At 36.1% G+C, this 27,318-nt stretch overlaps 1 protein-coding gene across 2 annotated transcripts; it reads left to right on the top strand.

Moving 5' to 3' along the window:
- Positions 1–2,512: 2,512 nt before the first annotated feature.
- Positions 2,513–21,121, top strand: hdac3 (histone deacetylase 3). Of its 2 annotated transcripts, XM_046849553.1 has the most exons (15): positions 2,513–2,674; positions 3,045–3,127; positions 3,248–3,390; positions 3,551–3,632; positions 3,724–3,780; positions 10,508–10,563; positions 10,684–10,817; positions 10,951–11,031; positions 13,059–13,132; positions 13,224–13,288; positions 15,448–15,537; positions 17,204–17,262; positions 18,127–18,206; positions 18,324–18,481; positions 20,988–21,121. In XM_046849553.1, exons 1-15 carry the CDS (start codon positions 2,620–2,622, stop codon positions 21,055–21,057), a joined length of 1,287 nt encoding a protein of 428 aa, XP_046705509.1. In that variant the 5' UTR covers positions 2,513–2,619; the 3' UTR covers positions 21,058–21,121. The 2 variants fall into 2 exon arrangements, with proteins under 2 accessions (XP_046705509.1, XP_046705510.1); XM_046849554.1 differs by lacking the exons at positions 2,513–2,674; positions 3,045–3,127; positions 3,248–3,390 and adding an exon at positions 9,451–9,494 and having other exon boundaries at positions 3,564–3,632.
- The last annotated feature ends 6,197 nt before the right edge of the window (positions 21,122–27,318 follow it).

The following is a 27,318-nucleotide window of genomic DNA, read 5'->3' as shown; positions in this document are numbered from 1 at the left end:
TATGTCCGAATTCACAATAGGCAGATCGATGCGATCGGAATCCTTGGCGAACATACACACGCGTGTCGTCCGAATAAGACATTTTTTGCTTTAGATATTAAACACTTCCTCTTCTCCGAATTCGCCATAAATTTGTCGCCTCGCCACGGCAGCAGCGTTCGAGATATCAAAAATCCCTTCGCAATTTATCATCTACAATGTCTCGGCATCATGTTGAATATCCTGGAAGGAGTATTTAAAAGTTCACCACATGCAACTGTCAAAAAATCCACCTTTTGTGACTGACACACTTCCTGGCGCCTGTTGGTGGCGCTATGTCCGAGATTCACAATAGGCAGATCGATGCGATCGGAATCCTTGGCCGAACATACACACCGCGTGTCGTCCGAATAAGACATTTTTTGCTTTAGATATTAAACACTTCCTCTTCTCCGAATTCGCCATAAATTTGTCGCCTCGCCACGGCAGCAGCGTTCGAGATATCAAAAATCCCTTCGCAATTTAGCAAGTCCAATGTCTCGCCATCATGTTCGCCACGTTTGATGTCAATCGCATGAATTCCCTAGGAGGAGTATTTAAAAGTTCACTGCATGCACTTATAAAACAAACCAAAATGGCTGACTTCCTGTTGGGCGTAGCTCATAGTTTAGAGGGCGAAAGTTGTTCGGCTCAATGAGGTCTATAGGCCTACCAACTCTCGTACATGTGCGAACATAATTGCCCGATCTGTGCACGAATGTTTGTTTTTTAATTACAGGGGGCGCTACAGAGCCCCCCTGCCACGCCTGTATACCAGCCTTTCTAAGGCCCTAGTGACAAAGGACTCTGACGTGTGTGCCAAATTTCAAGAGTTTTCGAGTATGTTAAGGGACCTCTAATGACCAATGTGTGTAAAAAATAAAAAAAAAAAATAAATAAATAATAAATTCTAAGGAAACCAATAGGGCTTGCACCTCTGGTGCAGGCCATTCTGGCCTGCTCCTCGGTGCTCGGGCCTAATAAATTCTAAGAAACCAATAGGGCTTCGCACCTCTGGTGCAGGCCATTCTGGCCTGCTCCTCGGTGCTCGGGCCCTAATTATAAATTCTATGGAAAACAATAGGGCCGCACCTCTGGTGCAGGCCATTCTGGCCTGCTCCTCGGTGCTCGGGCCCTAATAAATAAATTCTAAGGAAAACAATAGGGCTTCGCACCTCTGGTGCAGGCCATTCTGGCCTGCTCCTCGGTGCTCGGGCCCTAATAATAAGAAAAAAATTACACAATTACAATAGGGTCCTCGCACCATAGGTGCTCGGGCTCTAATAAGAAAAAAAAGCGACACAATTACAATAGGGTCCCACGCACCATAGGTGCTCGGGCCTAATAATAAGTAAAAAAAGCAACACAATTACAATAGGGTCCTACGCACCATAGGTGCTCGGGCCCTAATAAGAAAAAAAAGCGACACAATTACAATAGGGTCCTACGCACCATAGGTGCTCGGGCCTAATAAGAAAAAAAATGACACAATTACAATAGGGTCCCACGCACCAGGTGCTCGGGCCTAATAAGAAAAAAAAGCGACACAATTACAATAGGGTCCTCGCACCATAGGTGCTCGGGCCTAATAAGAAAAAAATTACACAATTACAATAGGGTCCTCGCACCTTTGGTGCTCGGGCCCTAATAAAAAACGACACAATTACAATAGGGTCCTACGCACCATAGGTGCTCGGGCCCTAAAAATAATAAATTCTAAGGAAAACAATAGGGCTTCGCACCTCTGGTGCAGGCCATTCTGGCCTGCTCCTCGGTGCTCGGGCCCTAAAAACATTATTGTATTAAAGTGCCAGAAGGAAGGAGTTGAAAGAGGCTGTGTCCAGGGTGGAAAGGGTTCCTGCCTATTTGTTTTTGTTTCTTGTATGGTACATGTCCTGGAGAGTGGGCAGGAAAACACCAATGATTTTTTCTGCTGTCTTAACTGTTTGCTGCAGTCTGTTTCTGTCCTGTTATATTGCTGCTCCAAACCAGATGGTAATGGATGTGCACAAGACAGATTCAATGACTGCTATATAGAACTGCCTCAACAGGTCCTGTGACAGATTATACTTCCTTAATTTGTGCAGTAAGTACATCCTCCGCTGGGCTTTTTCAAAATAGGGATTATGTTGGTGCTGTGTGATTCTTCCCTGATATCAGAAAGGCAACATGGGCATGGCAGTTCGTATGGAAAACCTCTCCCAGAATTAAATTTCGTTTGGGCATGATAAAAATCTAACAGTATCTATAGTTTTGTATTTATTCCCCTGGCAGTGATTTGCATGTTTTGAAGCAAAAAAGAAAAAAACCCACTCGAAATCCGAGTACATTGTAGGTACGAAACTAGTGAACAGATTTAATTAATTAACTTGTTCACTCAGAGTTCGGACACTTCAAAATGGTCGACACCAGACATAGTGCACTACAAAGGAGATGGGAGCGATTTTAGACAGCAGCGAAATCACAACAGCTACCCTCCGTCCAACACTGATGACGTATATATTCGCGATGACGATTTAATGCTGCGACAACCGGAACTTTCTCTCCATAATATACCGATATCGCTTGTAGATTTTGCACGCATTTGATTTGAATGGTAAAATGACTAACCGAACGGCATATTTCTATGATCCAGATGTTGGAAATTTTCATTATGGTAAGCGCTTGCTTTTGTGGCTGCACTCTCAAAACCGTTATTGTTTGATACAAGGCGCCAGGAAACTGAATTATTGCCAGACCGAGTAGCATAAGCTCTATTGCTAACATGTAACATTTCTAATATTTTTAATCTAATAAATTTCATAATCCGTATATTTAACGTACTTATTCATGCCTATTTAGTTTAACTGTTCATATAATGTTTTATAATTCCGATTCCGCTGCCTTGATTTGGATGAAAGATGAAAATCTGCGTCGCTATGCTGTTCTAGGCGATATTCAGATATCTAAGGACCTGACTGCGTTTATTATGTAACTACGGGGTTATTACATGGAACTTCCTGTTTATTATTTCCTTCTTATACTAGGTGCTGGACACCCAATGAAGCCCCATAGATTGTCCCTAACTCACAGTCTTGTCTTGCATTATGGCCTGTACAAGAAGATGATGGTATAGTAGATGTATTTGTACCATTTTAGTATTATTCTAATATACTGTAAACATCGAACTGCAAATATACATCAAACTCAAGAAGTACATATATTAATATTACTGTAATATTTTTAACAGGTTTTCAAACCGTACAAGGCTTCACAGCATGACATGTGTCGTTTTCATTCAGAAGACTACATAGATTTTTTGCAGAAGGTCAGCCCAAATAACATGCAGGGTTTCACAAAGAGCCTTAACACCTTCAATGTCGGAGATGATTGGTGGGTCTGATTGTTGCAATGTATTTAGATGCATGCTGTTTTGGTCTATTTGCATTAATTTCCTTCAAATAAGTTGCATTTACATTCTTATGTAAAGTGTGTTGTATTCATATTTCATTTGTTGTGTCTGCATGTATAACATTTGTTGTCTGGCTTGTAGTCCTGTCTTTCCAGGATTGTTTGAGTTTTGTTCCAGATACACTGGTGCCTCATTACAAGGAGCAACTCAGTTGAACCATAAGGTGTGATATCACTCGCAATGATTTATTTGTTGCGTGCTGTATGCTGCATGCAGTGATCCTGTTTGATAACATTCAACTAAATTATTTCTAGATTTGTGACATTGCTATCAACTGGGCTGGAGGATTACATCATGCGAAAAAGTTTGAGGTAATGTACCCAAATATGACTTTGTGCACTTTGTCATTTGGTTTTGTTTTGCTGAGTGATTCAACAGTGCAGCTGAAAACAAACAATGGTCCTGCTTTATTTCTGATTATGTTCACATTCACATGCACCAACCAAAATGCATTATTCTCTCTGCCAACCATACCAAAATATGAGTGTTTTCCTGTCATATAAAACACAAAGTGCTTTTCTGGTATTAGATAAATAGATTGATCTAGCAAACAGCTAGCTAATTGTTAAGGGACAGTACTAAAGGTGCGTAGGTTACCTTCATGTTGCCTATGCTCTTCCTCTTTTTCTGGTGTCTGTAAAAGCCAATAGAACTGTAAAAAAAAAGTGAAATTTGCCATATTGATTGGAAGGGTTTAAGGAACATTTAAAACAAATTTAGTTCAAGTTTTGTCAATGTTGTAGTTACTCTCTTTGGTCAAATCTGGTCCTAATATGGATTAGGGTAATAACTATTGACCTGAGTGTCCAGAATTTGAAAGCCAGGCATCCCCTGGATTGCTCGGGTCGAAACAAGTTTAGTGCATCAAATGACTTCATTTTCTGTGGAAAAAAGGTAAAAAGAAATTGTGCTACTCAATTTTACTTGTCATAAAATTTGGTTATCCTCTTTAGAGTATGGCTCATGAAAGGTATCAAAAGAACTTTGAATACTCTGAATGGTTGGCTCATAATGGGTCAGAAAATCAGACAGTGAAGCTGCCAAACAGGGAATGAGGTTGTTTCTCTATTGACACACATTTGGTAGGCATCTTCAGGATAACGAGGCCATGCGACAAATTTCATACCAGCCTTTGCTACTGGTCGATCTTTACATTAACTGGCTAAGAATGATTACATCTAACTGCCAATGTTTCTTCCTACTCCAAAGAGGAATTGATTTTGAATATGTTTTTGATATGCTGTTTATCCATTGCTGTTCATACCACGCAAACAAATTTGATGGCATAGAGAGCAAACACAAACATGCATTCAATACAAGAACGTGTTTTTATTTTTTATTTATTTTTTTTTTTTAAACACGGTTCCAATGCACCAATTCACATGTGTTTTCAACCAGACATTGGTAATAACTAGGGTTGTCCATCGATTAAAATATTAAATCATGATTAATCACATGATTGTCATGAGTTAACTCGATTAATCACAACTTAATGGCACATTTTTATCTGTTCTGATTGGTTTTTTTTTTTTTTTTTATGTTTTTGTGTAACTATTTCTAAGTTTGACATTGTAAGGCAAACAAACAGTGTATGCAATAGCACTTAATTAAACTATAGCATTTTCACATGATGAGGATTATACAGTTCTTGCTCACCGTGCTGATATTTCGCCTTCATCCGCGACACCAGTGTATTTTCTTTTCACATGCTTAAGCATACTTGCAGTTTTCTTTGTTGTGTTTAATATAAAAAGCTCCCATGACTTGGGTTGCACACTTTTTCCTGCTGCCTGTTGACCTGTACTCCGTGCCATTTCGCAAGTGGCTGTGTTATCTTACTGTTATCTTATGTAACGCAAACCCATAATTTGAGTAGCCAAAACTAATCTATAATATTATTTGTTGACAGTGAATTTCATTATCGATTATTATTGATTTTATCGATTAGTTGTTGCAGCCTTAGTTTAGTGCTTAAAATGTTTTTTTTCGGTGGAGTTTATTTTTTTATATCCGAGTAAAGAAAAAACGTTGGGAATAAATGTGTTGCGTTCAAGTTTTTAATTTTGCCTGTTATATTTATTTAAATGGTCAAACTGAAATGCAAACTGCGTTAATCACACGATAAGAAGTTAGTGCAGAAATCTACACATCACATTTACAATCCATTAAAGAGTTATATTTAATGGAATGGAATGACAGTTTGATACACATCGAACGTAGTAAAAAAAAGCTATACATAATAAGTACTATAGTTTAACTTCCTACCTGTGCAAATTAGAATATAAAAATCAGAGTGAATTTTTAACAATAGTGATCGATGGTTTGGATCTTACTTGCTGATAAACGATTATTCAACTGAGTTTTTGAAACGGATACTGGATAAAAAAAAACACTCCGTGTAAAGTAGTACTAAACCTTATTACAAAAAATAACAAAATGAATCATGAAAATATACTTAATAATTTAAATATGAATATATTAATAAATAAAATAATGCATTCAAACTGCAACAAAAACAACATTCCAAATAAATGAAATCAGTTACATCCAAAATGAATTAATAATGCAGTAGGAACGACAGACTGGTTCAAGGTGGACATGAAGACTGTGCTCCAATGTTTGTGCTCGAACTGTGCTCCAATGTTTGTTTTTGCATTACATGGGGCGCTACAGAGCCCCCCTGCCACGCCTGTATATCAGCCTTTGCCTGACCCTAGTCGTGCACGACTCTGACGTGTTTGCCAAATTTCAAGAGTTTTCGAGCATGTTAAGGCACCCCAATTGGCCAATGTTTGTAAAAAATAAATAAATAAATTATAATTCTAACAAAAACAATGGGGCCTTTTGGTGCAGGCCATTCTGGCCTGTTCCTCGGTGCTCGGGCCCTAATTTAGTAACCAAAACCTGGATTTAACTAAGTACATGAGTAAATCCCTTTCACTCGATTTTTACTGCAGTGATTAATATGTTTCAGCTGGCAACAAGTTATTTAACCCTAACTAATGCACTGAGTAGCTTTTGTTTTCTTAAACAACCATGTCTCAGCACCACAATCTGCCACTGCTGGGCCCATGAGAAAGGCCCTTAACCCTCAATTGCTCAGTGGTAGAATTGTGATTACTGTAAGTCGTTCTGAAAAAAGGGGTCTCAATGCCATAAATAGAAGCCATATTCGATGATTGTGGAAAAGATGTCTCTTTCAGAAAGGGCAAATGATTCAAGCAAAGAAAACAATGAGAGATTGCTAAAACTACTAAAATTGGGTTAAGAACTGTCCTGTGTTATTAAAAACCCCGGAGGTTTTAGTGATGAACCACCATCTTTAAGGAAATATGGGAAAAAATCACTTTTTGTGAAATTAGATTGTAAAAACCAAGAGTAGAACTCACTGCTATAAAAGTGAAATAGTGAAAGTAAGAGCGTTTCCATACACACAATGTGAAGAGAGAAAGGATAAGGACTAAACAAATGTGTTGCCTTCAGAAAGCCACTATCAGTGAGGCTAATAATAATAATAAAAAAAAAAAACTTACAATTTCTACGGAGCATAAAGATTGGATTCTGGTGCAGTTAAAAAAAACGTCATGTGGTCTTGTTCTGGTGGTCTGGTGTGCATTTAATTTTTCTTTCTCGATAGCACTGGTATATTCCTTATTCTAAATGATTGTGATGGGAGATCTCAAACATTTGGTGAAGGTTTAAAAAAAAAAATGTTTAATAATATGTTTAATAGTGAAAGTAAGAGCATTTACACATCTATGTATCCTAAAGAAAACCGGTTATGAGGCTTTAATAATGTGCACACCCTCTAGCACCGTTTGTCCATAACCCAGAAATGGCAGAGTCTCAGTGACATTCATAAACTGGCAATAGTGTGACTTTTTCAAACATGGAAGGTGGTTAAATGTCTGTTTTGCTGAAAGATGGTGCATGTTGTTGATGTATGGAGTTTTGCAGGAAGTTAAAATGTGAAAAAAGTGATTATATGACAGATTATTTTTTGATATCATATTTTTTTTACATTTTTGATGTTTTGATATCAAAGAGGAAGGAAGCACACATCCCAGCAATAGTTTTTATGTATTGACATCAGATTTGAAACTGGTAGTGTTTATGCATATAAGCATGCTACACAAATACAAAATATTTCAAAGTGTTTCAGTTAGAATGTTAAGGTGACTGATAAATATTGACTCTGATAAATTTTCACAGCCAGCATTTGAGATATTATGATGTATCATGATTGCTATATAAATGTTACATTTAATTTATTATAAAATATTAAATATATTTACTTGTGCTTTACTGCTTTAATATTCTTTAATAGTTACAATAATAATAGATACTGTATAATCATAAAACTGCTATACTTAGTTGGTAAATCTTAGACTTTTTCATTGTGGAATCATTCAATATCTTTTCTATTCGATAACTCGATAAATATCTATTCGATAACTGTTTTCTGAAGTGCTGTTCTGAATGTTTGTTTTTAAATGTCAAATACCATTGAAATTGGAAATAGGAAATATTTGATATTAATTATATTAATAAAATAATTTATAAAATGTAAGACTAAGAAAGATTTCTAATTTAGCAAATTTAAGAAAAACAATTAGTTTTGACAAAATGGGCAAAGAATATTAATTCGGCTAGTTATCTTTACTCATGAGGTCAACAATTTTTACATACTCCTATTCTCCGCTGAACTTAACACTGATTAGCACATTTATCGTGAAGATAGATAAGATTGTCTCAAAAATTGGAATGGCCATGGTAATTAATTAATGTCTGCAATATGTTGAAGACATTTGGGATTTTGATCAAATGAATAATGAGACCAGGATTTAGTAGAATTTTAGCACTTATTTCTTTATATTTACCATATGTTGATGTTTTAAACTATTTAGAAAATGGCACCTTTGATTGCAGACCCCCAACATTCTTTTGTAAAAAAGAATAATTTTTTTGTCTTCAAGTAAATCTTAAAGCATCCCTTGCTTACAAGAAGTACATCAAGCCATTCACATAACTATTCTGCTGCATACTCCAATTGTAATGCTTTTGAATGCTTTTTGTAATGCTTGTTTTGGGGCTAATGTCAGTTGGGTCCCCCTTCTTTGTTGTGTTGGCAGTGTATTGTGGCTCACTGTTTTGCTGCATGATGAAGCTTCTCTCAATTTAATTGAATTAATTTCTCTGTAAATTGCTAGACAGTGTTTTTGTAGACTTCTGAATTCAGCTGCTCTCACCAATTGCAGTTAAATCACCAATAAGATTGGTGAACCAGTTCCAGAGGCATCTATGCAATCCTAAGCCACGACACTAACTCCACCTTGCTTTTATTGATGAGCTTGTATATTTGGAATTATATGCTGATTATTCTTTCACACTTTGGTCCTTAATTCAAGCAGAGCATAATGGTGGTTTCTAAATTGACATGAGGTGAAAATGTCCACCTTGCAGTTGGACAGCATGGTGATTAGTAGTCCCACTAGATGTGGTGTACGAGGATGGTGAATGTGTTTCTGTTCTGTTTCTGATCCCTGTTAGAGGTCTAATGGCATGCTCTCACAAAGAGGGTACATGGCAGTACATTTGTCCTATGGACATTTGTGATACCCTTAAGCAGCCATAGGATAGGACATTAGCCAAAGTACAATTTAAAGGAAATGTGATTCTTGGTCTACAGTGATCATTTGTTTGGGGCTTTTGAAAATGCTGCTGATGGCAGAATTTAAATTTATACCTTGTTTTTTTTTTGATAGGATTTTGTTCATGTACACTTTTTGATAGTTTTTTCATTGGCCTCATGAGGCTTACATGGTCTTTCACATTGGCATAATTAATATCAAGGCAAATCAAATAAAAATTCAGGGCCAAACAAAAGGTTGATGAAGGTACCCAGACTCTGAGCAAGGTTGTCAAAGAGATACTTTGGCTATTCTGGTTTTTTATTCTGAAACCTGTGCTCTTCTCTCCAGGGTTTCTTTGGTCACAAGGGCAAAGAGACATCCTGGTATACAAGGTAGGTTTTGCAGTTGTGCAAAACTCTTAATTCATCACACAGATGAAGACTGGTTTCCCTTAGAGTCTGGTTACTCTCAAGGTTTCTTTCCCTAGATGTTGCAGAGAAAAAGTTGTGTATGGCTTGCATTTTGGAATTAAATAAATGCAAAATTGTATGTTTCAGATGGGGAGTTCTTTTTTTTTTTCTGTGTTTTAATCGAATTAATAAAATGCCTGACTGAAAAAAGTTCTCTGAGGTAGAAGTGTTAGGAGATAGAGGTATTATACAGTTTTCTCTAGTTGATTGCTTATGTGATCATGGTTCTTGTGCGCCAACAAAAACAAAAAGTGGAAGTGTGGTCACGGTGTAAAAAAATAGTACTGACTACTTTTGCACCAGATGTTTGCCATAACATTTTTTGTTTTGTTTTGTTTTCTTTAGCTTGATGCACATCTTGGGGCAGGAAGGAGATTATCCTTACGTTTTCTTCTAAACCAACTTGCTAATCTGTTGCAATGCAAGTTGATAGTATCAGTTTATGTGCTACCAAAAATGTGCTGGATGTAAATAGGAGCAAACTGTTTTCTGTTTTTTTGTTTTTCAAAGTATTTTGAGTTTCTGTACCGACAGGTCTTTTAGTAGTAAAATTGTTCTATTTATTTATTTGTGTTGGCTATTTTTTTTTATTGATTTTTCATGTTCATAGTGTGGCAGAGATTTAATTTGAATATTGTTCATATATATATATATATGTATGTATGTATGTATGTATGTATGTATGTATGTATGTATGTATATATATATATATATATATATATATATATATATATATATATATATATATATATATATATATATATATATATATATATATATATATACAAATATTATAGATGGTTCTTTATTGACTGCAGGTTGTGCATATTCACTCTGCTAGTTGTTTATAAATCAACAATTTTTTTTATAATTGTATTTAATCAGTTCAAGATCAGTTAATAAAACATTTCTTGATAAATATTTTTTTGTTTCAGGCTTCTGGATTTTGTTATGTGAATGACATTGTCATTAGCATACTTGAACTGCTTAAGTAAGTGCACAGTTTGGTTTCTAAGTATGTTGCTTCAAAAAAATGAGTTACAAATATTGTGCTGTAAATCCTTTTTAGAATTACATGTTATATGTTTTCTTACTTCTGCTACACCAACAGGTACCACCCACGTGTGCTATACATTGACATTGACATTCATCATGGTGATGGAGTGCAGGAAGCTTTTTATCTTACAGATCGAGTCATGACTGTGTCCTTCCATAAATATGGAAACTATTTTTTTCCAGGAACAGGCAAGTGTAAAATTGAATTATGGTCACATACATCTGTTTTTTTTTTTAGATTTATTAATACAATTTTCGCATTTATTTTTTTATTTGATTAAAAACAATAATCATTTATTAATTCTCATGAAATTTCTTCCAGGAGACATGTATGAAGTTGGTGCTGAGAGTGGTCGCTACTATTGCCTGAATGTGCCTCTCCGTGATGGGATCGATGACCAGAGTGAGTGATGTTCTTGATTTAAGAAATAAGGGTACCTCACTGATGATGTTTCTGATACATCAGTATGTCAGATGATTAAAAGCAACACAAATATGTTCTCATTTTTAATTCTGCTTGCCTGCAGGTTTTCATTTTCATTTCAATTTCACATGAAAAGAATATTTAAGTAAGAATTTGGGCGGTTACTATTTTGTAGGGCTGCAACATTTAATCAAAAAATTGATAATAATCGATAATCAAATTCGTTGTCAACGAATGCCGTTATGGATTAGTTGGGCTGCTCAAGTTACGGGTTTGCCACAGGATTAACTTTTTTTTTTACTACTTTCAAATGTTAATTTTCAGTGTTTGTATATTTAATTTATTCAATGATTGTAAATTTTATTATATATTTTAGATGCTTATATCTTCACAGCTAAACACAATGTCTGTATTTTTTTTTTTAAAACAAAAATTTTCAAAATAATGTTTTATAAAGATTTTTGTAAGCATACATGGTTGTCAACTTGACATCTGCAAAATACAACAAATACAATACAAGTCTGCAAAGTAAAATGTTGATTTACACAAATTGCTTCACCTTTCACACTCACAATTTTAAGCTCTAAAATGTCTAAATTACAGATAGTTAAACTCTATGTGGCTTTTGCATTTTTTAAGTAAGTATTTAAGTTTTATACATAAATACTCTGTATATTCATATTTTATATAGTATAGTTATAAAATAATCGTTAGTTGCAGCCCTACTATTTTGCTTTAACAATTCATTACATTTATTCAGCTTTTAAAATTAATTTCCATATTAATGTTTTATTTTTAAAAAATGTTTGTTTATTGACCCTATGATGCTAGGCATATGCTTGATCCACTAATAAACCAGTCAGCATTTTCATTTTCAAAAAAAGATAAACGAAAGAAAAAAGATAAAAGTGCAAAAGCGCAACTACCAAAAAAATAAATAATAATAAAAAAAAAGACATTGAAATGGCAGAAAATTTAACTTTTTGTAGTTGTAGCTTCTCTCCTAAATGCAGAAACAAAGGAAAAGAACATCATTCCAACAGTAAAATATGGTACTGGTAGTGTGATGGTCTGGGGCTGTTTTGCTGCTTCAGGACCTGGAAGACATGCTGTGATAAATGGAACCATGAATTCAGCTGTTTACCAAAAAAATCCTGAAGGAGAATGTCCGGCCATCTGTTTGTGATCTCAAGCTGAAACAAACCTGGGTTCTGCAGCAGGACAGTGATCCAAAACACACCAGCAAGTCCACCTCTGAATGGCTGAAGAAAAAAGAAATGAAGACTTTGGAGTGGCCTACTAGTCAAAGACCCGACCTGAATCCTACTGAGATGCTGTTGCATGACCTTAAAAGGGTGGTTAATGCTCAAAAACCCTCAAATGTGGCTGAATTACAACAATTCTGCATAGATGAGTGGACCAAACGTCTTTCAACCAGTTATTAGGTTTAGGGGGCAAACACTTTTTTGATTTTGTTTTCCCTCAATAAAAAAAAACTTCATTTAAAAACTGCATGTTGTGTTCACCTGTTATATTTTACTAATATTTAAATTAGTTTTAAACATTAAAGTCTGACCAACATGCAAAAAAAAAAAAGAAATCATGACAACACTTTTTTCACACCACTCTATATGTTTCGAATCTAATCTCATGAACAGCAACAAAGAAAATATGAGATTTGATACAAAAGATGAGGGCCAAGGAAGGCGGAAAACAAATACAACAAACCTCTCCATTAACCACCAAAGAAGAGATTGCTGACAAACTATCATAGACATTTAAGAGAAATTCATCCAGATAACTAGATAACTGAGTTATGAATAATACGAACACAACAAGAACAAATTCTTCTTAAATTTAGCTCGGATAACATGAAAACAATGTTATCCTTTCAATGGAAATACCAATAGTCAATAATAATAATAATAATAATAATAATACCAATTTTGGTTTAAATCCATCATGTTTTAATCACTAAGTCTTTTCATGTCTTTGCATGCTACCAGGTTATAGACAGTTGTTTCAGCCAGTGATCAAGCAAGTGGTGGACTTCTATCAGCCAACCTGTATTGTGCTTCAGGTAAAAAAAAATCCCTGATTTTAAGATGTTTAATTATAGTTTAAACATTCTTTTCTTGGCAGTTCTTAAATACTCATTACGTTGTTTGTAGTGTGGCGCGGACTCGCTGGGCTGTGACCGACTCGGGTGCTTTAATCTCAGTATACGAGGTCATGGGTAAGAAGAATTTGATACCATACATTTTATAAAGTTTGACATTGACTGTAGAGATAAATCTTGTTGACATTCTTCTGACAAGTAGCGAATTCTTATGCAAAAAACAAAAAAGACAAATGCCATAATGACTTACGGCTGTTCAAAGCAGTTGTAATTAGATTGCAAACTGTAACTAGGCTATTACATTTTCTATAGATTACAGATAATATAACTGAAATTATTTGAATGAAGAGACAAGGAGGAGGTTTGTGTACAGTTGAAACCAGATATTTACATACACTTCAGAAAAAAAATCACAAAAACTTTTATTTCTTTACTGTCATACATTAAATCAGAGTAAACTTTTTCTGTTTTAAATCAATAAATATGAACATATTTTTTGCATTTGTTAAATGACAGAATCGAGCGAGGGAGAATTTTTAAGTATTTTTATTATCACTTTCATCAAAGTCAGAAGTATACGTACACTTCCTTAGTATTTGGTAAAATTGCCCTGAAACTGTTTCACTTGGGCCAAATGTTTTGGGTATTCTTCCACAAGCTTTCTACAATAGTTTGCTGGAATTTTGGCCTACTTCTCTTGACAGAACTGGTGTAACTGGGTCAGGTTTGTAGGCCTTCTTGCTCGCACTCGCCTTTTCAGTGCCGCCCACAAATTTTCTATGGGATTAAGATCAGGGCTTTGTGATGGCCACTCCAATACCTTGACTTTGTTGTCCTTAAGCCACTTTGTTACTAATTTGGAGGTATGCTTGGGGTCATTGTCCATTTGGAAGACCCATTTGCACCCAAGCTTTAACTTCCTGGCTGATGTCTTCAGATGTTGCTTTAATATATCCACATAATTTTCTTTTATCATGATGCAATCTATTTTGTAAAGTGCACCAGTCCCTTCTGCAGCAAAGCAGCTCCACAACACTTGACAGTTGGGATGGTGTTCTGAGGTTTCGAGGCTTCGCCCTTTTTCTTCCAAAAATACCGTTTATCATTATGGCCGAACAGTTTAATTTTTGTTTTGTCAGACCACAGGACATGTCTCCAGAAATTAAGATTTTTTCCCTTATGTGCAGTTGCAAACTGTAGTCTGGCTTTTTTATGGTGGTTTTGAAGTAATGGCTTTTTCCTCCCAGAGTAACCTTTCAGCTCATGGCGGTACAGTATTCGTTTTACTGTGGATAATGACACTGTCTTACCAGTTTAAGTCAGCATCTTCACAAGATCTTTTGCTGTTGTCCTGGGGTTGATTTGCACATTTCGCAACAAAAAAACGTTCCTCTCTGGGACTCAGAATCCGTCTCCTTCCTGAGCGGTATGATGGTTGTACATTCGCATGTTTTTTATACTACGTATTATTGTCTGAACGGATGAATGTGGGACCTTCAGGCATCTGGAAATTGCACTTAAGGATGAACCATACTTGTGGAAGTCAACAATTCTTTTTCTGATGTCTTGGTGGATTTCTCTTGATTTTCCCATGATGTCAAAGAAAGAGGCTCTGTGTTTGAGGTGTACCTTTATATGCATCCACAGGTGTGCCACCAATTAACTCAAATGGAATCAATTAACCTATTAGAGGCTTCATAAGCTCAGAATGGAATCATCTGGAGTTTTTTTTGTTTGTTTAAAGGCACGATAAACTTAGTGTAAGTTTACTTCTGACTTTGATGAAAGTGATAATAAAAATTCTCCCTCGCTCGATTCTGACATTTAACAAATGCAAAAAATGTTAATATTTATTGATTTAAAACAGAAAAAGTTTACTCTGATCTAATGTATGACAGTAAAGAAATAAAAGTTAGTTTTTTTCTGAAGTGTTTGTAAATATCTGGTTTCAACTGTATGTATACCACAAGTATTAAGACTGTTGCCTCGTGAGGGGATAGAAACTGATGTGGATAATGCTGATAAGTGAGACTGTATTTCCTCTTGTAAATTAATATTTTTTTTACATTTAAATACATTTTTCTGTATACTTCTTGCATGTAATCATGATGACAAATTCTGCACAGGGAAGCTAAATGAGATCACCTAAAACACTTTCAACTGTCTGTTGCAATAAATAGGACAAAATGTGTTTTTTACAGCACACATGTAAATTTATTTATTTTTTGCATAAACTTGGTTTTCTATAATAAAAGATAATTGTATTTTTCCATCAGGGATTGTGTGGAGTTTGTGAAAGGTTTCAAGATCCCTCTACTTGTTCTAGGTGGAGGAGGATACACTGTGCGCAACGTGGCTAGATGTTGGTGGGTAACAAATTGTATGTGTTCATACAACAATATTTATGTGCCCACTTCCCATTTTGCTGATGAGTAGCTTTAAATAAGCAACATATGACATAAAGCAAATTTGTATATTATTCAAAAGTTTAGCCAAATTTATATATAAAAAAATAAAAAATAAAAATTAAATTAAAAAATTAAACCCATATTTAAAATGAACAGTACAGTAGATACAAAGAAAACAGTAATGCAGAACTGCAAAAAAAAAAAAAAAAAAAAAAAAAAAGCAGTTAGTGCATAGCAGTCTTTACCTTAAGTTCTTCATTATTAGATTCTGAGAAGCACAAAATCTTGTGGTTTACATAGAGACTCCTACTTAATTTTGCACAGAGAAGCATTTTCTTTTCAACCAGAGCTTGTGTTTCTGCTTTTGGTACTTTTGGCTAGTTTTGATTTGTGTAGTTACATTTTTGTAAACATGGAAGGAACTGATTTTACTTATCTATTGACTTTGTATTATTGTATTTTTTTGTATATAATTGTATAATTCTTTTTAAAATTCTTTATTTTAAAAAAATGTATTTGCTGTAGATGATGTAGATGTTGATTTTCATTGCAAATTTTTGTACACATTTTTTAAGAGTTCTTTCTATAAATAAAAAACACTATTGTGGTGTTACAAAGTGTACATGTCTACTGGAAGGGGTGGTGATAACCCAATAGAACCTGGAGAATTTTTTGGATTCACAAATATGGCAGTAGCACAGGCTTCTTGTGATATTTTTTATTTTTTATTTTTATTTTTATTTTTTTTTGAGTAAGACAAAGCCTATTCCTAATGAGGGTGGCAGACTATTTTAATAAAAGACCTGCCAAGTACCTGACCTTAGGGATTGCATGAGCAATGAGGGTCTAAATCTGCCAGCCAGAATGCCATTTAACTGGACATGGACATGACATTTAACTGGAGTCTGACCACACATTGTCAACGCCGAGGCAGTAGGCTCAGATGGTTATTTTGTTGACTTCTCTAGAATTTAGAAATTGACGACATTATTTTGTAGTATAGTGACACTATAATACAGTTGAAGCTGTGTATTTTGGAAAACAACTAGCTTGGCTACAAAATTGTTGCAGAAATGGTTGTCATTAGGGGTATACAGTATTATCTAATGTCTTTGGCCTCGTTAAGCAGAATAATGCACCCGTCATGTTCCTCAAACCATTCCTGAAGAAAGAGATCAAGATGTTTAAGTGGCCTCCAAATCCCAAAGATCTCAGAACATTTGAGAATCTATGGGATGTGCTGGACAAACGTCCAATCCATGGTTGCCTCACCTCATAACTTACAGGACTTAAAAGATATGCTGCTAACATCTTGGTGCCAGATACCGAAGCACACCTTCAGAAGTCTTGCGTAGTTTATTCCTTGATAGGTGAGAGCTGTTTTGGCTGCACATGTGGGACTTACACATTCATAGGCAAGAGGATTTAATGTTATGGCTGTTTTGTATATATACAGCCATTTATTTTGTTGCACGTCTTGCCATTTTTGTGCACAAGAAGGTATCTAAACGATTTTCACCACCCCTGACAATGACTAGGAGGAGTAAAATGGAACCCATTCTATTAATGTTCTTGTTCCAGTATTTGTCGTTTTTAATAACTTATCATCTCTGTTTAACTAAAGGACATATGAAACGTCTTTGCTAGTTGAAGAATCTATTAGTGATGAACTACCTTATAGTGGTAAGTATACTTTAGGTGCCATTTTACCATTACTTTACTAAATGTTTAGTATGATGTATTTGTGTGTAATACCAAGGTTGCACTGTAGATACCTGCAATATCCCCAAAGGGGTTTTACGAACAATCTCTAAATGTCCATCTGATTGCATCAATAATCATTACTATGCACTGTCAAATTTTTATATGTTAACCTGACAGAAGACTTTATACTGATTAATGCAGTACATTAAGATTACTGTACTTAAATTGTCCTTCTCATTAGCATTCACTCATCACATTTACTGATGTGGATTTCATGGTTTAATTTGTACTTGTGAATCTGCCCAACTTTATCAGTTTATTTATAGAGCTTTGGATAGCAATGAATGGTGGTGTTCGATGGGTAATTTTATTATGTGCCAAATTCCAAGTAGATCAGAATTTCAGATTTTCCCTGACATTTATGTTAATTAAGTTGGGACTTGGCAACTACCCACATTTTATGTGAGATACTGTATAGGAGCAGATAGTCTTAAAAGTAAATAACACAATATTTCTCTGTGTATTGATTGTATAAAATAACTTAAAAGTGGCTGACATCAACTGTTGGACTCGTATTATAAATTGTTTGATACATCTAGCTGTAGGTATGCACAATTAAACAGCTGGCTTAGTCAGTATTTTTAAAGGTTTAAATATTTTCCATTTATCTCTTTAAATGTAAAAACTGACTGTTTTTTGGTCATTTAATCCCATGGGGAATTAATTGCAGTTGATCTGTAATACACTATAGATTTGAGATTTTCTTTCCAGTCCATGCCTTTATTTACTTCAGTAAGTATTTTCTAACTGCACCTTACCACACTTGTTTTTTAATTAATACAGAGTACTTTGAGTATTTTGCTCCTGATTTTACACTTCATCCAGATGTTAGCACTAGAATTGAGAACCAGAACTCCAGGCAGGTAGGATATAATTCAAATATTATGATGATATCTAATATGATATTACTATTTTATTATAGTTGTTAGTACTGAATTAATGTTATCATTTAATGCTTTTTTTTTTTTTTTTTTAAACAGTACTTGGAACAAATTCGGCAGACTGTCTTTGAGAACTTAAAAATGTTGAACCATGCACCAAGTGTTCAGATCCATGACGTTCCTTCAGATCTGCTGAGTTATGAGCGCACAGATGATGGTGATCCTGATGAGAGAGGTTCAGAAGAGAACTATTCCAGGTCATTTCTCTTTCTCATCTAACAATCTCTATATATTACCTGTAATTGAACTAATTAATAACTGTCTTTTCCCCCAGTTTGGTTCTTTGGTTCTTTAACCTATTAGTTAGTTATTGTCAGGTGTTCCTGTGATTGCTAGGGCAGGGGATAATACTATTCCTCTCACTGAAAAACACAGGGCCTAGAGTACAAAACTGACCATGTGTTTCTCGATGGGTGGAATTGTGTCTGATGATATGGTATCTTTGTGATTCAGCCTGAAGGAAACAGAATTGGTGTGACTTTAGGGTGTAACAGTTTTGTTGGATCATAATTTATAAAGTTTATAGATTATGCACTGATTATGGATAAATGGAAAAATAAAAGGATAAATGAAGTTTTGCCTGAAAGTGTTTGATATCAGCAGTCTTATTATAGCAGTTACCCACATAAAAAGTCTGTCAGAGGCATAGCAGAAGTGCACATATAACTTAGCAGAGGCTGAGGACAAAGTAATAAGTATGCTTTTATTCTATATTTAAAATAATGTACATTGTGACAGTGTAAGCAAGAGAGGCATGAGTATACCCACTGACATCAATGACTAATATTCTTTGCACATTTCTCAGTTAATCTGGTGTCTTTAATCTGGGTTTGCCTACAGTTGAGTTTCATCACTATAACCAAAAACAGCCTTTGAATCTACACTGATGTATGGTGCAAATGGTGGAAAGCAGTAGGCTTGGAACTATGGATTTGTAATGGTGTAGATGTGATCAGTAGAAGGATTATTGCACTGATGTAACCCAATGCAAAAATGTAACATGCAGGATGAGTTTATTTAAAGGAATAGTCTCTAGTATAGAGATGAGACATAACATTATGACATTATAACATTATGACTGGTGAAGTGAATAACACTGATTATCTCTTCATCATGGCACCTGTTACTGGTGCTATAATTTAGGCAGCAAGTTAGCATTTGGTCCTAAATATTAATGTGTAGCAGGAAAAATGCAACAAACATGCAAAAAACTCCAAAAGGACAGCTCTTGTGGGATATTTCTGTTCTGCAGTGGTCAGCATCTATCAAAATTGGTCCGAAGAAGGAACAGTGTTGAACTGGTGACAAGGTCATGGGTGGCCAAGGCTCATTAATGCACATTAGGAGCGAAGGCTGGCCCGTGTGGTCCGATCCAACAGACAAGCTTCTGTAGCTCAAATTGCTGAAGAAGTTGATGCTGTTTGTGCTCGACGGGTCAGGACTGTTTTGGCAGCAAAACGGGGACCAACACAATATTAAGCAGGTAGTCATAATGTTATGTTTAATCGGTGTATATAGTAATCAATAGGCACGCTGATAAATTGTTTACGGTGTGTTCACTGTTGGTAAATAACTTGCTTTTTTATTTGTGTCCATGGTCACATTGATGAGTAGCACTCGTATTCTTTTTTTTCCATCCTTGATGAACCTGTCCACCACAGAGTCACCGTCAGAGTAGTTGGTTACAGTGGTTTGTAGTGGAACACAGTGGTGTACAGGTGAAAAGGGATGACGACAGGAAAAGCAGTCAGGCAGGCAGCTACCCAGCCTCGAAAAATCTAGATTTGTTTGCCCTATTACTGTGGTATCGCTGCAATCCATGTGGACTGTCAGCAGCAAATAGATTACCGCATCGTCCATGCCTACCAGTGGTTGTTACCTGCAGGGAGTTTAATATTGAGCTCATCTAAGATCTAAGTTGGAATAAATCCAGCTTCTCCAGTACCTTCAGTACATGTGATATGAGTGCAAATAGTCTGTAATTGTTCAGGTATGAAGGATGAGTGAGTGTGGGGGTACTGAGATTCAGCTTGTGATTCAGCTCTGTTTAGGCTGATGCCATCTGGCTGTTGCTTCACCTTGAAGCCAGTGCGTCCAGCTCTGCTCACCACTTGTGAACCGGCGATCATGCACGCCCCAATGCCATAAACATATGTACTGTAAAGGTTTTACATTATGATAGTGGAAATTGCTGTTTTGCTAAAAATTTATTTTTTTCAATTTGTTCAATTATTAACTAATCACAGTATACTACTCCATACTGATCACCATTCTTTAAGATCCCTGGGTAGGCTAGGCCATGTCTTGACTTGCGGTATTTTCAAGTTACAATGCTGCATTGTAATGCATCTCCATCATAAGTCAGGGAATACATGTAGTTTTTAAACAAATCCTGCATTTTTACTTGGTTCTGCTCTCCAGTCACAAAAGGGTGTGAAACCACAGCCCTGCATCCACAAGCTAAATTTGGAATATTCATAAAATCAGTAATTACATTTATTTAGCCATTTTATTTTTACTGTATTAGGACCTGTGATCAGTTGGCTTCATACATTCAGCTTAAAAAAATATATATATATTTTTTAATTATGTATGTGTGTATTACAAACGTATTTTGCACTCTGTTTATTGTACAAACTATATATCAATGAATATATGAACAGTGAAGACTTCTTTCAACTTATTTTTTTATTTGATCAACAGACCTGAGGCATCAAATGAATTCTATGATGGTGACCATGACAATGACAAGGAGAGTGATGTTGAAATCTGATCTCATAAAGAAAAGTCATATCTTTTTATATGTATATATATATATATATATATATATATATATATATATATATATATATATATATATATATATATATATATATATATAATTTTTTTTTTGGGGTGGTTGAGAATTCAACTTCGAAATCTTCAATGTAGCACTGTAGTGTTCCTTCTGGTCTGTAAAAAAAAAAAAAAAAAAAAAGATTTGTGTGGCTCACACAAATCTGTGTCTGTGGGTGTTGTTGATCCAGGATATGAAACCATCAAAAAGTAGAGATGGAGTAAATGATTGATTTATATATATATATATATATATATATATATATATATATATATATATATTATACATACATGCCATTTTTTTCCTACTTTTTTCTACTTGTTTAGCTCTGTATGGTTTCCACAGTCCATTTAATCTCTTGTGCAAAAACCAAGGCAGGATTCTGATCTTTTAAACTGACTGACAAAGAAACTGACCACCTCATTTAGGAACACAACAGTGTACAAAACTTTGTAGATTTTTTAGCCACATTCTTAAGTGGATCATGGTTTAATACTTATTTCTGATGTTTTATAGCAGCTAGGATGGATTTATTTGCACAAAACTAAATTACAATCTTTGTGCAAGTTCATTCACATTACATTTAGTATTCGTTACTTTTTTGTTTATTTACATTTTATGGCAGGTGCCTTCACATTGACCTAATTTGTATAACTAATTTGTTCAGTTGAAGACCTTGTTCAAAGGCCAATTAGTGGGTTTGTAGTATTGGGGTTTGAACTCTGTCATCTGATCAGTAGTCCAACACACCTGAAAAGGGCCTTTGAGATCCTCCAAGCCCAATTACCCTGGGTGTAAATGTGGACTTTTTGCTCATCTTATGGTTGAATTAACTTCATTAAAACGAATTAATGATGAACAGATTATTCTGTGGATGTTTATTATTGTCGCCCAATTCCAAAAAATGTATATATAACTTTAATAGTAAATAAAAACAGTGCAATTATTTACTAATCTCATAAACCCATATTTTAATCACAGCTGAAAAATATCAAATGTTTAAACTGATAAAATGTATAATTGAATTTCATGGCCACAACACAAAAAAAAGAAAAAAGACACGGGCAACAAAAGTTGGAAAAATAAGTGTTACTAAAAAGAAACATCTGGAGGAACATTTTGCAACTAATTAGCTTCACTGCCAACAAAATAGGTAACATGATTGGTTATAAAAAGGGTATCTTAGAGAAGCATTCTCTCAGAGGTAAAGATGGGCAGAGATTCAACAATCTGTAAAAAAATTAAAAAATGTGAAGACTGAACATCTCATCAACTACAGTACATAATATCATTAAAAGATTCCAAGAACCTGGAGAAATCTCTTGTGATCTTTGGGCCCTCATGTGGTACTGCTTTAATAACAGATATAATGAACAAAGTTCGCCGTACAAAATCAACACTGAAAGCTAAATACAGGTTTCAGAGCAACATATGCTTCCATCTAGATGATATCTTTTTCAAGGGAAGGCCTTGTATATTACAGCAAGACAATGCTAAACTGCATACTGCATTTATTACAACATGCATGGCTTCATAGCAGAAGTGTCTGCATGCTAAACTGGCATCATGACATTTCAGGCATCAAAAAACCAAAGAAAATACAAAAACGAAGGCTCAGGACTGTTAAGCATCTAGAATCCTGTATCAGATATGAAAGGGACACTATTCCCCTCCCAAAACTATAGCAACTGGTTTGTAGATGTATACAGGCTATTAGAAGAGGGGCTGCTACACAGTGGTAAATCTAGCATTTTTTGAGATGTGTTAAGACCATCAAATTCAAAAATCTTTTTTTTCTTTATGTAAATTGTTACATTTCCTCAGTTTAAACATTTAATATTTTCTTAGTTTTACTGAGAATAAAATGGGTTTATCAGATTTCAAAATCATTGCATTTTGTTTTTAAATTTAAACTTTTTTGTAATTGGGCTTTTATTACTGTTCATGAACCAGTTCTAAGGAATTTCTGTGTAAATACCACACCATCTCTTACGACATCTTTTACGAATTATTTGCAACAGGATATACTTTTTTGTGTTTATTGTATTTACACAAATGTACTGATGTTTGTTTAATAAACATGCTAAAACTTAGTAAACTATATTGTTGCTATACATGTATTTGCTGTATTTGTATTACTGGGGAGGTGTTGAAGCTTTAGCTTTTTTTTTTTTTTTTGAAAATACAAATTTGTTTTGCCATTTTTGTTGGTACCTTGGGATGTCTGAAACAAAGTTTTTGAAACAATTTGTGACATTATATGCAAAACCTTTTTATTTTTTAATTTTTTAATCCTGTCTTTATCCAGTGCATTCGGACAGTATTCAGACCCCTTAACTCTTTTCAATTTAATGTTTTAGCCTGATGCCACAATCCTTCAAATATATTTTTTTCTCATTCAGCTACACTTAGTGGCTCAAAATGACAAGGTGAAAACAGAATTCTAGAAATGTCTGTAAATGGGGGGAAAAAAAAAGGAAAACCATATTAAATGTACATAAGTATTCAGACCCTTAATTTCTTAGTTGAAGCATCTTTAACAGCAACTACATCTACAAGTCTTTTTGGGTGTAAAGCAACAAGCTTTGCACGCCTGGCTTGGGGGAATTTTTAGCCATTCTTCGCAAATCCTCTCAAGCTAGATCAGGTTGGACAGGGACCATTGGTGGACAACTATTTCAAAGTCTCTCCAGAGATGTTCAATAGGGTTCAAGTCAGCCACTCTAGGACAATCACAGAGTTGTCACTCTTGTGTTGTCTTGGCTGCATGCATAGGGTCATTGTTTCCTTGGAACCTTCTGCCTAATCTGAGGTCCTAAGGGCTCTGGTACAGTTTTTTCATTGAGTATATCTCTGTACTTTGCTTCATTCAGCTTTCCCATTAACCTGAATATTCTCCCAGTCCCTGCTGCTTACAGCATGATGCTGGTGAGAGGTGCACCATGATGTTTCACTGTTGGCATGGTATTGGGCAGGTGATAAGTGGTATCTGGGTTTCTCCAGACATAACGTAGAATCAAAACCAAACAATTCAATCTTGGTTTCATCAGACCAGAGATTCTTGTTCCTCACTGTCTGAGAGTCCTACAGGTGCTTTTTTGTGGGCTTTCATATGTTTTGCATTGGAAATAGGCTTTTGTCCAGCCACTCCTGCCATAGTGCAGATCAGTGGAGGACAGCAATGGTTGTCCTTCTGGTTCTTGGTCACCTACCTTACTATGGCCCTTCTCCCACAATTGCTTAGTTTCGACAGGAGACCAGCTCTTAGAAGAGATCTGGTTGTGTCACACTTTTATTCCATTCGAGAATGATGAAGGCCACTGCACTCTTGGGAATCTTCAGTGCAGCAGAAATGATTTTGTGGCCTTCCTTAAAATTGTGCTTAGCAAAAATCCAATACAGTTCAATAAATTTTTTTTGTATAGTGCTTTTTTACAATGGACATTGTCTCAAAGCAGCTTTACACAGATAAAGCGGTTATAAGGTTGTATAAAATAATGTGTAAGTTTATTGTCTATAAGTTTGTTCCTTATAATTGTTGATACCTGATGAGCAAACCGGTGGTGAAAGTGGCAAAGAAAAACTCCCCGAGATGGTATGAGGACGAATCCTTGATAGGAATCAGACTCAAAAGGGAACCCATCCTCATCTGGGTGGCACCAAATGTCGATTCATTGCAGTTGCATTGTCAGCTGTGAGGCTTTCTATAGAGAGGTTTGTGTCTTTTTAAATCATGTCCAATCAATTTAATTGATTGGAACCACTCAAGAACCACTATCTGCTATAGTTTTAGTTGTCGTTTCCTTTAGCGATGTATGTTGTTGAATGATTATTAAGGAAAGGAAAAGACGGGTCCAACCATATTTTTGGAGATCCGCCCCACCCCTCCCTTCACTGCTTATAGCCCCGAGCGCAACTGGGGAGGGCAGATGCGGAGCACCACCACCCCCAGACACCAGAGCCGAGGACGTGGAGAATAAAGATTTAGACCTCATCATAACACAGTGATAGTGCGTCCTTGCTTATGTTGCTTAACCTCTGCTTCTTTGTTTCCCAAACATTTTTGTTTGAACAATGCAGAATCCTGGCATGTGTGGGTGTGGAGGAAGACTTGGAAGAAGAGCAGAATATTAAGTGTGCTTGTACTGCATTTTCTTTGATTTGTATCATCATAAGTTAAATTAGATTTGGGAAGTAAAGAAGTGCAAATACTTCATTACTGTATTTAAGTAGATTTTTCTGGTATCAGTACTTTACTTCAGTGTTTATTTTTCAAACATTTCACTTTTACTCATTAAACTTTTTACACAAATATCTGTACTTTCTACTTAACCCAGCCATTAGGGTTGCACAAGCCAGTGCACTCTTAGTGCCGGTCCCAAGCCCGGATAAATGGGGAGGGCTGCGTTAGGAAGGGCATCCAGCGTAAAATAGGTGCAAAAATCAAATATGCGGCTCACGAATGAAGGGAACAGAGGTGATGAGGAGGTGATGGGTAGGTATGGTCTTAAGGAGAGGAATGTGGAAGGGCAGTTGGTGGTAGATTTTGCTAAAAGGATGGAATTGGCAGTGGTGAATACATATTTTAAGAAGGAGGAGGATCTTAGGGTGACATAAGAGTGGAGGAAGGTGCACACAGGTGGATTATCTTCTATGCAGGAGATGCAACCTGGAAGTGGATAGGATTAGTAAGTAGGAAGTGAGAGCAGCCATTAAGAGGATAAAGAGTGGAAAGTCAGTTGGACCAGATGACATACAGACAGAACAGAAGCATGGAGATGTTTAAGAGAGATGGCAGTGGAGTTTTTAACCAGATTGTTCAACAAAATTCTGGAAGGTGAGAGGATGCCTGAGGAATGGAGAAGGAGTGTGCTGGTACCGGTTTTTAAGAATAAGAGAGATGTGCAGACCTGCAGTAACTACAGGGGAATGACGCATTATTTGCTTTGAGAATGTTTATGGAGAAGTATAGAGTAGGTCAGAAGGAGTTGTGTGTTTGTGGATTTAGAGAAAGCGTCCGACAGAGTGCCAAGAAAGTAGTTGTGGTATTGTATGAGGAAGTCAGGTGTGTCAGAAGTATGTGAGGGTGGTGCAGGACATGTATGAGGACAAGTGTAGTGAAATGTGTGGTGGGAATGAAAGACTGGTTCAAGGTGGAGGTTGGACTGCATCAAGGATTGGCTCGGAGTCCTTTCATGTTTGCAGTGGTGATGGACAGGTTGACGGACTAGGTCAGACAGGAGTCTCCATAGACTGATTTTTGTGGATGATATTGTGATTTGTGGTGAGAGTAGGGAGCAGGTTGAGAAGAGTCTGGAGAGCTGGGGGTACATGCTGGAGAGAAGGGGAATGAAAGTCAGTAGCAGTAAGACAGAGTACATGTGTGTGAATGAGAGGGAGGGCAGTGGAGTGGTGTGGTTACAGGTGAAAGGTGCATAAAAAACAACAGGTAAACAGTGTAGTACGGTCAAGTATAAATAATAATAAATAAATGATGGTGGAATGGATTGAGATGAGTAATGAGTGTGTGTTAAGTGTTCTGTTCAGGTTGGTAACACACATTTGAGTGTGTGTGTGTGTGAGTTCCCTTTCAGTTCTGTGTATTGAGGTGCCTGATGGCTTGCGGGAAAAAACTGTTGCACAGTCTTGATGTGGCGGCCCGAATGCTTTGGAACCGTTTTCCTTATGGCAGGAGAGTGAAAAGTGTGTGTGACTGGTGTGTGTGGTCGTCCACAATGCTGTTTGCTTTGCGGATGCAGCGTGTCCTCACTATCCTCTGTAGGATCTTGCGATCCGAGACGTGCAGTTTCCAAACCAGGCAGTGATGCAGCTGCTCAGGATGCTCTCAATGGTCCCTCTGTAGAACATGGTCAGGATGCGGGGAGGGAGATGGGCTTTCCTCAGCCTTCTCAGGAAGTAGAGACGCTGCTGGGTTTTCTTGGTGATGGAGCTGATGTTGAGTGACCAGTTGAGGTTGTTCGTTAGATGAACACCAAGGAATTTGGTGCTCTTGACGATCTCCACTGAGGATCCATCAATAATCAGTGGAGATTGGTCGCTCTGTGCTCTCTTTTTGCTCCATCTCTTTGTTTTTTTCAACGTTCAGAGACAGGTTGTTTGCTCCACACCAGGCAGTTAACCGTTGCACTTCAATACTTATCACACAAAACTGTATTAGGCAGTATGCCAACAGTTAAA

This window comes from Silurus meridionalis, chromosome 5, assembly GCF_014805685.1.
Source record: "Silurus meridionalis isolate SWU-2019-XX chromosome 5, ASM1480568v1, whole genome shotgun sequence".
NCBI lineage: Eukaryota > Metazoa > Chordata > Actinopteri > Siluriformes > Siluridae > Silurus > Silurus meridionalis.
Note: the sequence above shows the minus strand (reverse complement) of the source record. Positions and strands in the feature narration are given on the sequence as shown.